At 31.5% G+C, this 12,998-nt stretch overlaps 1 protein-coding gene across 3 annotated transcripts; it reads right to left on the bottom strand.

Annotated features, from left to right (window-relative positions):
- Positions 1 to 5,571: 5,571 nt before the first annotated feature.
- LOC107461816 (SHUGOSHIN 2-like) lies at positions 5,572 to 7,450 on the bottom strand. Of its 3 annotated transcripts, none has more exons than XM_021129208.2 (7): positions 7,033 to 7,450; positions 6,924 to 6,961; positions 6,736 to 6,844; positions 6,633 to 6,656; positions 6,311 to 6,388; positions 6,102 to 6,231; positions 5,572 to 5,997 (listed from the first exon to the last, which is right to left on the bottom strand). In XM_021129208.2, exons 1-7 carry the CDS (start codon positions 7,201 to 7,203, stop codon positions 5,795 to 5,797), a joined length of 753 nt encoding a protein of 250 aa, XP_020984867.1. In that variant the 5' UTR covers positions 7,204 to 7,450; the 3' UTR covers positions 5,572 to 5,794. The 3 variants fall into 3 exon arrangements, with proteins under 3 accessions (XP_020984867.1, XP_015935855.1, XP_020984869.1); XM_016080369.3 differs by having other exon boundaries at positions 6,087 to 6,231; positions 7,033 to 7,440; XM_021129210.2 differs by lacking the exon at positions 6,633 to 6,656 and having other exon boundaries at positions 6,087 to 6,231; positions 7,033 to 7,443.
- Between the last annotated feature and the right edge of the window lie 5,548 nt (positions 7,451 to 12,998).

The following is a 12,998-nucleotide window of genomic DNA, read 5'->3' as shown; positions in this document are numbered from 1 at the left end:
AGATATTTGAGTGTATTATTTAAGAACATTCGGTGTATGTGTACTGATAAGTTCTGCATAATTCAAAACTCTTCCTCTTCCTCCTCTTCATCTTCTACTGCTTCTTCTTCTTTATCTTTTTATTTCATATTCTCATAATTTTTTTTGAGAGAAAAAAATCAAATAAAAAAAATACATAATGTTGCAAAATCAATAGAAAGAGAAGGAGGGGAAAAAAATGAAGTAACAACAACAGTAATAAAAAAATAACAATAAAGATGAAATATGCGAAGAAAAAGGAAGAAAAACACAAAGAAAAAGAAAGGGGAGAAAGAGGAGGAGGAAGAAGAACACGAAGCGCGCTATAAAAACTGTTGAGTAGTGTACGTATTAACACGTTCGTACGAGTGACTTGTATGTGTAACACTTCTATTAGAGAAATATATATTTTTAAAGTTTAAACTCTAAGAATTTAATTAACAAATTAAATTAACTTCATATCTAAATGTAAATCAAATCTGACGAGACTTTGCGAGTTCAAATATATTCCTTATTATTACCAATTAACCACGTTACTATATTTGGTGGTTGTTTTCTGCTCAAATCAAAAAAGAGAAAGGTAATAATCCAAATTGATAAATAGAAAAGTCCAAACTCAAAAAGAATGAAATTGAGCGCCGCGCGCCTTTATGTCCCATCTCAATGCATTAGTAATTTGATTAGTAATAATAATAACAAAAATATTTGGGTGCTAACACTTAGTGAATATCATATGTTTATATTATTTAAATTTAAAATTTAATACTAAAAATTTACTAGAATATTATGAGTCAAATATTAACTAATAATAATAAATTTTATTAATCATATCGTTATTCTAATAATCATAATTAGATTTCAGCTGGGTACTAATACTTTTTGAGTCAATATTAACTATTAATTTTCAAAATTTTTTATTTTAAATTTTAAATTTAAATATAAATTCTCCAAAAAAAAAAGAATAAAAAATATAGTTTTATAACAAAAGAAAATTAGTTAATATTGAATAATTAAGAGTTAGTTCTTTAATAATTAATACCCACATAAGTAGTTTCTAATCGAGTCCAATATTATTCAATCTTCAAATTTTTTTTATCTAAAATTTTAAACTCTAAATTCTATCCTTAATAGTTAATACCTGCTCAAAGTTGGTTGTATACGCATGATTATGTGTGCTAATTAGTAATAACTGTTTAGGAAGCGGCAAATTTAAGCATTGGAGGTGCTTTTTGATAACTCAAAGGACACCTTAATTCGTGATTAAGTTTGCCTGGTAGGGAAGATGCCAGACAGAGACGACTTTGGAACCCTATTTATGTTTTATAACACTTTGGTTTTATTTTTATCTTCATTCTTGTGAATAACGACCATAACTTGATTTATCCCTTGAGTATTTTACTTTATTTAAATTGTAGCGTTGAGGATCTTTTTGGAGATTGTGCTGCCCACTATGGATTCTTTTTTATAATTTACACCATTGATTAATTAGTTTATTATGTTATCATACAACTTAGCAAGCGTGCCCATTTTTCTACTCGCATCCACTATAATAATTTCATAGGCATTATCAATGTTTCTTAATTATTTCATATCATACTCAACCAAAAGTTTAATATTTAATTTAGACGGTAGTTAGTCGTTAATACACTCATTTTGCTATTAAAAGAAAGTAAGAATAAAGAGCCTATAAGAGCATAAAGAAGTGATCCTATTCATTTCCATGTAAAGGTACATCATCTTAGGCATGTTATGAAGCCATGATTTACAACAGTGTTTAGACGTGCCATGATGCTTACAATTATGATTATTAATCAACTAATTGAATATCCAACAAAGAAACCCAATAAAACCTCGATTCATCATCTAACTAATAAAAATACCCAAAGAAATCTTTGGGAATTTCACTTTGCTTTTTTCAAATAAAGTGTAATATATATACCTCATAATTTCTAAAATTTGTTTTGTATATGTTTAGATCTATTCTTACAAAATTAGAGATGTCATGAAGTCATTTTTTTAGATTTATGTGAATTTTTTCTATAATTTTTTTAATTATTTCTATGTTGTTTTTTTTTTAAGTTAACAATAATGATATCTAATATCATATCATCATGAAGTCAATTTTCTAAAATTTAAGTGAAAAGGAAAAATTTATGAATGGTTATAACTGATCTCTAAAAAAATCATCAATTATTCTATATAAAAATTATATTTACATATAATACATATATTAGTACATACGTCTATATGATAATAATAGATTAATTTTCAATTATTTAAAAAATAAAAATAAAGAATCTTAATCGCCACATCTCTCTCTAAAAAAGTTTCCAACAGATTTTTTTTATTGTTGGATTACAAATTTGACCCAAAATAAAAAAATACAAAACATTGCTTAATAATTATCAAACATAATTTTTGTTGGCATTGTCATTAAAGATAATAGTCAATAATAGAGTATATAAGACCACATCTCCATTTTTATATATCCTGCTGATAATTAATTGGTGCATGGTGCCTATATATAATTACCTAATTTACTAAAAAAATAAAAATTAATATTTAATTTAAAAAATATAAAAATAAATAATTTTTAAATATTATTTAAAATTTACCATAAAAAAATAAGTTGAGTAATTTCACACTGAACTTATAAACGCAACTAATTAACCTTCACCTTTGTTTAACTAACTGCGGACTACTCTACTACAAGTTGTGAATATTGGAATTGGAGAGTGGTTTGATTTTATGAAGAGTGTTAGGATCAGCAATTTTTGTGATTTGTAGTCATTAAATAACTATTAATAATGTTTTTAATGGTGTGAGATTTCATTCAATAGTGTAAAATTACTCATTTTTATTTTGTTGATTATATGTTGGCCAAAATTTAATAAAATTGGTGGCTCTAGATTTTTTCTAATTTTATTTATTTGTTTTGAGACTTGGCAAACATTATTATTAGGTCCATAATATATATGTAACCTGGTGGGAGTGGGACATTATAGATAGAAATGGGCCCACATTATCGTAAAATGGTGGTGGTGGTCGGAGCAGTGAGGAAAGGGGTATGATCCGGTTGGCAAATTGGAGTACAGAATGATATATATTGAGACTTATATATAAGAATATTAATGAGTTTGATCCCTTTACAAGGAATTCCAATAATGAAAATAGAAGAATGTGGATGAGAGGTTCTCCCATTTTGGTTGCAATTTCAGATATTCTTGGCAGTGCTTTTGTCGGCCAAATAACATGGTATCGGTATAGTCCCATTATTCTCATGAATGTTGTTTCTGGCATTGGATAAGAGACACTAAACACGTGACATATTCTTAATTCATTATATTGCTTTGCCATCTTTGTCTCAGGACTCACATTTACTCCATCCATCTCAATTCTTTTTATTTCAACAATTTCTTTATTATTATATATCAATGCAAGATTGATTAATTGAGTAGTTCTATTGACTAAATTAAATCAACCTTAAAATTAAAACTAGCTCAATTTATTCTTTTTTGCGTTTGAGACTACCTTATCCCTAAAGGTTGTGATGGTAGTCCAATTTATTTGTATTAAATAATTGTGTATGCTTTGTTATTTGATTGCAGCGGAACCTTTGGGAGAGGGAGAGAATTTCTACACGCACTTGCACTTTGATACTGTACCACATCATGTTTCATTTGAAAATATGCCACATCAAAAAGTCTTATAACATCCATTAGTATCTTTTAATTTCATTTTGGTGGTTACTCGTATAAACATGGTTATAGAATATAAAATGCAATAGATAAAAATTTAGTTAAATATGTTAAATTATCTAATAATTGTGTGAATTATTAAATTTATTTGAATATAATATAAGTTTTTATCTAAAAATAACAGTTAAAATATTAATATTAAATAATGTAATTAAATATGTTAAATTATTTATGATTATTTATTTCTTAGAATATATAATTTTTATTTAAAAATAACAGTTAAAATAGTTATGGTCAATTTATTTACGATTGAGAATAGAGATTATTATATGGATAATCCACACACAATTTAAGCATACATACACAGAGGAATCGCTTTATAAAGAAATTAAAGAAAGGAAAGGATATATGTTTAGTGACCTAAGAATCATTTTGCGCTAAAACATCAAAGTAGTGATGTTATCCGAAATTAAAGTTAATTACATTGTCTCTTAAGAGACAACAATAATTACAGTTTCTCTTCAGTAGAAAAAGAATTAACGAATTTCTTTCAGTGGCAGTTAAAGAGAGTCATATATATTGAATTATAAATAATCAAAAGTGAGGATGATTAAAGTCGTATTCTATGCCCCTTTTGACTTGTCCACTTTTAACTCTTTTTATTTAAATAAACAAAAACGTATCAAAAAGAAAATGCGTGCGTTGAGAGATTTGGCGCGCAATACATCAAATCCAACTATCTAAATGTTCCAATTAATATATGGTAGATAATTAATTAATATATTTTAAGCATGCATACACTTCGTGCTCAACATACATAACTACGTGTGTTAGTGTATATGATAAATATATAAAACCCTCTAAAACAATTCAAATATGAAAAAAAGAAGTGCCCCTCCACTTCAATCCCTTTCAATAATACAAAATATACGATCGAGACGTTACTTCCAAGTACTGACACAGAACAAATATTAATTATAAACTAAACTAACATGCATGCGTTCCGTAATTTGAATAATAATATAAGCAATTGTAGACATGTGATGAGAAGAGCAAGTTTTATTTGCAAATATATATGAGACTTTACTAAAAAAATCAAAGTGATTCTGCAGGATTTGTCATAACAAAACAAGGCCTTAGATACAAAAGCTTGGAGTTATATGAAAGATGGAATATACTCCTACATTGATAAGGTATAATAAAGTTGGGAAATTAGATAATTAATTATTAATTAGTCCACAGGAGTGGGGTCTTAGCGGGTAACAACACCCAACTTTGTTTAATTTAAACCGCGTGGGATCCATCAACTTGAAGAATTTGATTAAATAGAGCACAAAAATAAATAATGGGTCACTACTTAGAGCTAACCCTTTGTTATATAAAAGTCATTTTAGGTAGGTCGTCAATTCCATCTCCAATCATGTCATGTTTTTGGAATCCCAAGTGATAGTTAAGGCTGAAGTTGGAGACCAAATTAACTTAAGTTAATACTTATTAATAATACTAGGGTGACATACTATTGCACTATATGCCTTAAATATAAAACCCGCTATGCTAGTGAATGTGATGCATTCCAAAATGGGAAAAATAGTACTACTTAGTACTTACTTGCAAGGAGGAACAGCAATGAATTATAGGATTTCAGTTAGAGGAAAAGGAAAAATGTGGGATTAGCGACTGTTTCATTTTCTGTAAGGTAAATTGTTCTTATGAGTACAAATTTTTATCATAAGGAATATAAATTAAATGAAATCATTGTTAACTAAACGCCAAAGTATGTAGGGTTAGGCATAAAAATGGAATAAAGATAGGTTCCACGCGCTTTGTCTATATGGCATTCTTTTTTGTTCTGTGCTTCTTCAAATGATGTGCATTTTATACAGCAATAAAGGCCCATATATGTATCCAAAGGCCCAAATTGAACAATCAGACTCGGCCCAAGTGGAATCCAAGTTTGCTACAGTACATAGTTATTCAATGTAAGAACTAAGAAAACAACAGTAAAATAGTAAGTTGGTAAATGCAACACACTAGAGTATATGTTAATAATAGTATGGTTGATGTGGTTTTGAAGGAAGTTATGATTTTAGAAATGGTATTCGGAAGGAAGATGATTTTGAAGCAGAGATTGTTTGTGTTGTGACATGTTTTGCTTTTTGTTTAGGCCTTGATGGAGTGACATTCACAACAAAACTACCATCCTCTATCTCAAACAATTCTTCTAGAGGCTCCCCTTTGTCCTTTTGTCTAGTTTTTGGTGGATTCTTTGGGGAAGGAGTAGCTGAAAAATTACAAGTCAAGAACCATTAAATAACAAGTGTAAGAAAAGAAACATTTGATAGATTTAAATATGTAGGAGAGAATGAGCACCGTGCAAGCATTTACATCTACGCCTAATGGATCTTCTTCTATTATTCATGTTCCTTTTTTTGTGATAGCTAGCTTCTGGAGACGGTTTCCCTGCTTCATCATCTCCATCATCTGCCAAGTTTCCATTCTTCATCTCCACCTTTTCCTAACATGTAACATTCTATAGTATCATTTTCTAAGGTACAAAACTAAATGAAGCTCAGAATTGTATGTTAGAAACATACCACTACAATCTCAGTGTTGGTCTTGTTCCCTTTAAATAAAGCAACCCTCCATACAAGTTCATGTTGCAATGCTTTTATCTAAAATTGAGTTTCATCAAAAGGTTTATATCATTGCAAGATAATGAAATTTAAATTTGCAGTCTAAATATATACGGAAATGTTTAATAACCAAAGAAAAACAATCAAAAAAAGTCATAACTTGTTTTATTTAGCATTTATTTATTGTTGCAATAATTAATCAATGTTAAATAAAGCAAGTTTTGGCTGTTTTTCTTTTTAATTTTGTCTTTCTAGCATTACCGAAATATATATATAAACTCACCCTTTCCCTTCCTAAATTAAGCTCCTGCAAGAGCAATTAGATAGAATTATTATCCCTGTGAAAATAATGATATTAATATGAATGTATAAGATGTAAAATGTACCGCTAGCATGTGTGTGTTTGATTGAGCAAGATTCCAATTCTGTAGTTGCAGTTTTTGAACATTGCCTCTCAACATCTGCATCTCAGCTTTAGTCCATTCAATTATTTTACTGTTTCCAATTTTAATCAAGGAAAACTAAATCAAATTCTTCCTAATTATATATTTCCATAGATTATATGAGAGGATACTTTTTCTCAGCTAGCAGCTTCAGCAGAGTCATTCTTTCCTGCATAAAAAAAATTCAAGTACTTAAATAATAACACAAATTGAAAACAAGGATGATGAGAGAAATTAAACCTTTAGAAGTTGTTGAATGCAATCCTTATCAGCAGAATTAGAAGAAGTAGTATCCTCTAGTGGTTTTTGTTGTTCTTGAAGGTGGTGTGAGGAGTTGGTGATGTCAGAAAGCTTCTTCCGCATTAAGCTTCCAATGATAGTTTTCTTGGCCGTTGATCTTTCCCCTGCCATGATGATTACTTCAAAGTAGTGAGAATGAATATTTAGTTTGTAGAGAAGCTAATAAGAGTGAAAGAATTGAAGAAAACCAAAGACAAAGTTGAATTCTATTTGTGATAATAAAGAAGAAAAAAGAGAAAAAGCTCATCATCCAAAGGTACCGTTGCGTTTGCATGGTTCCAATCTAATTTCAAATGTATCTTAAACCCGCGTTTTATTTGCTTTTTCTTAAAGAGGATCAGAATTCAGAATATGAATATCAATTATTATTCTTTATTAAACTTTTTTTCCAAATCGTTCCACAAAAAGAAGGGATGATATCATATATATTTCATGTGGCAAAGAGGATAAAGTGATTCTTGATGTTAGAACTTTTATTGTCAAAAGAAACAAAGCAATCATTGCTTTATCATACGTGAGGAACTTTACCCTCAATAATAAACACTACTACTACGTACTCCTACTAATTATTCTTTAATTAAGGATAATCACAATCATACGAGATGCACTTGTATTTGAATGTGTATACCAGCTGGTATACATACATAGCCATATTAAATCTCTCAAGTATTAAAACGCGTATTGTTTTGTAATATCAATATGTTTTTAAACTTTTGGAATAAATAATTTCTTGCCATAAGAGTTTATAATCAAAATATTTAGGATTTGATACTTCATTGAAGTATTACCAGTTTACCACCATATCAATTTTGACAAGTATGACAAATTGACAACCATCCATTATTGGATTTGATTACTGTTCCTTTTGTTTGGGCTTCTAGGGCTACCCCTATTTCTTTTTTGGCATATTTGTTTTGGTCTGATGGGCTGCAAGAGATTCATCAAGATCACTGTAACATAATCAAATTGGGCTTAACGCTGTCCATACTTTGGGCGACGCCGTAATGACCCAAATTAAGTACCAATCCAACCAAGTAGAATAAAGTATCTATATATCGTGGGTTGAATTCTTGACCCAAAATAATACAAACGACAGAAAATTCTACTCTTAACCCATTTCGACCAAAAACATTTAAGAAAACACTCTTATCTTTAAGTTTGATGTTCTGCTCGGGTCAACAATGCTACCAGTGGGCCAGACCAAACCGGTCATACTATTCCTAAAAAATGTTTTTGAAATTATGGAACAATACATTGAAAGTGAAGATATTTGAACATTATATCGAAAGAAATTAAAATAACTTTTTTTTAATATCAACCGTGATTCCTAAATATCTTTTTTTTTACAAAATTTAAAAAAATAATAAATATGTGTTTTGAATATTTTGATTGCTGACAGAAAGTGACCTATATATATACTGGTATATCTTTTCGTAATAAGATAATGAGAATATAAATATTTTTTAATAGTTAAATCATAATATAACCTTGACCCAATGAAGAGAAAAATCTTAAAACGTTTAATGATCAATTATATAAACTCTTTCGATATTGCTATTAAAACTACGTAATCACCTCCAAGCTCCTAAAGAAAAACAGACAACATCAAGAATTCAAGTAAACAATACAATAAAATTAAAACAAACAAAGAAGCCAACGCTAGCAACACCAATAGCTCTTTGAAAAAAAATAAACTCCACATAGTCCTTTTTCAAATTACATTATCTTCTATCAACAACACACAACCAACATAAGGCCTCCACTCAACACACAATGAGTGTCATCAATCTAAACAAGTATTATCAATTTACAACAAATATATATTTTTTCTCTAAGTTTTCTCTCCAAGTGATCCACTAATTTATTATAAATAATCCCTGTTATATTCACATTCTCTCAAAGTTTAGCATCCAATATATATTCACATTCTCTTTTCCCCATCTCACCAAATACTGGTCCTTAGATATGAATACTACTTCATCCAATGATTCAACTCCTCTTCAATAATAAATTATGTCACTAATTCTACACATTCTACACCAAGCACAACTGCACCCGCATTACATCCTACAGCTACAACTTCACACAAAAAAAAAAAAAACACGTTATTATTATGATTCAAGAGATAACCACCCACTGCAGTCACATATTTTTCATGAATATATTCTATACATAACTACCAACTCCTTTTTTCCTCGTGGTGTTTTCTATGGTCTATTCCTTTACTCCTTCTATTAATCAGTCTCAACTTCTCATAAAAAGACCAAGCATTCAATATTTTCATCTTGTTGAAATTTTTTCTTTTCAAAGAGCTTAAGATTTCTAATTCTCCATATTGTCCACACTTTTACAAACCATAAATTGATCCAATTTTTTCTCCCACATTTTGTTCCATCTTGATCATACCATGAAACAAAGAAAGTTTTTAATTCCGGCCTAACCTATCTAATCCCTTCTACATGCATTAGCTTTTCTCACATTTTTTTCACGTACTTACAAGCGCTTTCTTACATAAACCGCAATTTATTTAGTATAAACTTAGAGTTTATCTTGTCATATTTGTATTAAGATTGCTAATAATAGCAAACTATGTCATTATCTCCACTATTGAGAGAATCAATCTGCTCCAGATATTATCAAAACAATGTTTGTATTCTGACATGTCTAACTTTTTTTTCCGAGCTATGTTCACTAGCGATCTAACCGACCGAGAAGCTTCCTTCTTTTGAGAAATTGTAAGATAATCTATCTTCGTCACCTGCACACACAGAACAACCTGTTGTAATATAAAATCTAACTCTCCCACTCAAAAAACTGTCTTCTTCGTCTAAGATTCCAGTTCCATACCAGGTCATTCCAAAATTCATAGTTTGCAGTGGTCTCAAATTTTGTTCTGTTAGTGTGGAGATAGCCGAATTATAGCGGTTCCTCCTAGCAGTGTATTGCTTAACCTGGAGAGTTATATGTCGGCTTGACTTAAACACGGTGATGAAAATACTTATAAAAGATATTACAAATCAGGAAAGAAGCTTAAAAGAGATATTAATGAATATTCAAATAAATTAAGTGAAACCTATTTATGTCGATGTTAGTTCCTCGTTTATACAGATGATTAGTTTACTGATTCGTGGAGTTTGGCCATGATTTTAGAAAGGGCTTTAAGGGCCGCTTTTTAAGATAACGGCTTGTTAATAATCTTTAACTAGTTGTGGTTTTATCATTTCTTCTTCCAAGTTATATGATTTGTTACTGCTCGAATTTCTTCAGCGGGTAAATTAACTTCCCACTGTTCAGTGGGGTATCCATACACAGACAGAGGTTCTCCTTATATGGATCACACTGCCGGCAACACTCCTCAACATCAATGGTGAGGGCTTTGATCATAGCAGCTCTGTGACCCTTGAAGTCGAGCAAAACTTCCTCAACGGTGCCACGGTTGTAGTGTCTGCCACCGTCCATCACTTCCTTTCTTACATCTTCACTAACAAAAGAAAATAGGATACGTATCAAATTTCAATGTCAATATCAAATAGAATCTTGGAAATTTATCTATTAGAGGCCTTTCTCCAATCTAAATGTCTTCTTAAAATCTTTCTGGTCTATCTCCAAAAATACCTAAGTTTCTTCCACATCCATCTTGATATCTATCCAACTCCTTGATTTTGGATCTTTATCCTCTGAGATATTCGAGTTATAAGCCCTTACTTCTTTCTTCCCTGGATGCTGTTGCATAATTAGATAGGACTTTCTTTTATTGTTTCCGGACAAAAAAAAAGATCAATGTATAGTATAGTATCAGTGTTATCTTTCTTCAAAGTTCTATCCATTTTGTCACATCATGGATTGCTTTGGCTATTATACCATACACCTTTTATTATATATCCTTTCAGTTTATGACTCGACATTTCCTACATCTCAAAATGACGGCATATTTGGACTTCCCACCAAGATTTAGACTCCAATCCAATCCAAATTGACTCGTTACGGAAGTTGCCTTGCTTTTTCTTTCTCTAGCTCTAGATATAGGGATTAGCAGGTTGGCTTAATCTAAACTTATTTACTATAAGAAGATCGCTTCAGAGGTCTTTGTAAGTGTTAGAAGTGATTGATTTTTTTACAGGTAGAATCGGGCAACAAGTTATCTGTTATCGGAAAGTAAAAGTAGCTCGAGCCAAAGGTGACTGCGAGGTCCCCTGCTAAGCAGGGGGAGTGGAAAAGTGGATTTACAGGGCTCCTCCACCATTAGGAATTTTGCCTTACAAAAGGTTAATATATAGAATCACCCCCAAGATGAAAAGGAGATTGGTGCTGGTTACGCTTTTAGTAAGGACAGGAGCTCTAGAGCTTAGAGATGTTCTCTAGACCAGACAGAGGTCTAGGGGGAGTCCAGAAAGAGGACTCTTTTCGTTTAACCAGCGGACCCGTAGATGTCAAAAGGCTTAGGCTTTCGAATTGCGGAACAAAAGAAACTCTATTGAGTGGAAGAATAGGCTTGATGCGAGCCATGCCAGTTCGAGTCTGGCGAGTTGCTTCTAGCTCCTGCCTTGCCTATAAAGAAGGCTTTTCGCTACAGACTATTCTGGATATGCAAGAAATAGCCTTTCTAATAGAAACCATGCCGCTCCTCCGTTTTCTTCTGGTAAAGAGTCGGAATCAGTCCACGACTGAGTTCCTTCTTAAAAAGATCTCCTGTTTTAATTCAACCAAGGCATAGTAGCTCTGATTAACCTCTAGGCATTTTTTATGGAAAACTGAGTGATCAGACATCCATATAACTCTATTTTATTGCTCACCGTTCAAGGACTTTACATCCATAATATTTCTTGCGGATCTTGATTTGCAGCTGTAAGAAGGGACCATCCAAAATTAAAAAAAAAAGTATGTCTGCAACTTTCACATTTATTTTGGGGAACAAAAGATTCCTCCATGATCTGCTCACCATACATAACTTTCCACTATAAAACCTGTAGGCAGCCGAGAGTCATACCAGAGAGATGAGATGAAATGTATTGATTTCATTGCCAAATTTTAGTATAATATATCTTATAGCCAACTCTCTCACTTGAAAAAAATTTCTACAAACCCAGTTACTTTCACTTGTTAGGAGTAGGGGCTAAAAAGAGTTCTTTGTATAGGTTGGGTTTGCTGGACTTTGATGCTTACCTTATTATTGTGAAGACGGGAGGTTTTGAGAAAGGAGCTTTGAAGCCCTTTTGCTGGATTGTTGGTCTACAGCCTCGCCTTATAAAATGAATCAAATAAGGAGGGAGAGGCCCCTCTCACTGCACACCAATCCAATGTCAAAGAAAGTCAAAGCAACTACATCTCCTTCGGACTTGACGTGAGCGGACGCTTTTTGATAAAGCTTTTTCTTTCTCTACTTTACTCAAGTCAAAGCCTTTTGCTTTCTTCTCTTACGAAATTTCGTGTGAAATTTATAACTCCTAAAAAAATCCTTATTCTTATACTTATATACAATACCACCAGACTCTATGTAACTTCTATTTGGAAAAAAGTCTGTTCTGTATGCAAAGGATCTAATTCCTCTCCCCGGCTTCTGCTCCGCACCTTACTTTGAAGAAGCCCGTTTACTAAGAAGTAGAAGTTCACATGTCCTGCAACGGATCTCAAACAAAGCGTGGCTGACAACAGGGCTATCTTTCTAAGAAAGAAAGTATGGCTTACACTTCCTTAGGAAGTAAGAATTGGTTGAAGCGGGTTGGGTAATTTACCACAAGATCTTAGGCCTAATTGGACTTATTAATTGTTTTCAGTCACAAAGCAAGCTATTCCTTTCAAGCAAGAAGGACTCGACTTACTCACCAGAAATGCACCCTAAGGGAGAGTTTGTTCCTGGGTCACTCAAAAAAGCTAGTCTAGTAACGAGATACTTAAAAAAGAAAACA

The sequence above is a fragment of the Arachis duranensis genome, chromosome 8 (genome assembly GCF_000817695.3).
Source record: "Arachis duranensis cultivar V14167 chromosome 8, aradu.V14167.gnm2.J7QH, whole genome shotgun sequence".
NCBI lineage: Eukaryota > Viridiplantae > Streptophyta > Magnoliopsida > Fabales > Fabaceae > Arachis > Arachis duranensis.
The sequence above is the reverse complement of the archived record's forward strand: the minus strand, read 5'-3'. Positions and strand labels throughout refer to the sequence as shown.

Coding starts and splice junctions, on each gene's coding strand:
- LOC107461816 (XM_016080369.3), bottom strand. CDS start 7,203: ATGGCAGGGGAAAGATCAACGGCCAAGAAAACTATCATTGGAAGCTTA. Junction 6,962..7,032: donor GCATTCAACAACTTCTAAAG/GTTTAATTTCTC, acceptor TTTTTTATGCAG/GAAAGAATGACTCTGCTGAA. Junction 6,845..6,923: donor AAGCTGCTAGCTGAGAAAAA/GTATCCTCTCAT, acceptor AATTGGAAACAG/TAAAATAATTGAATGGACTA.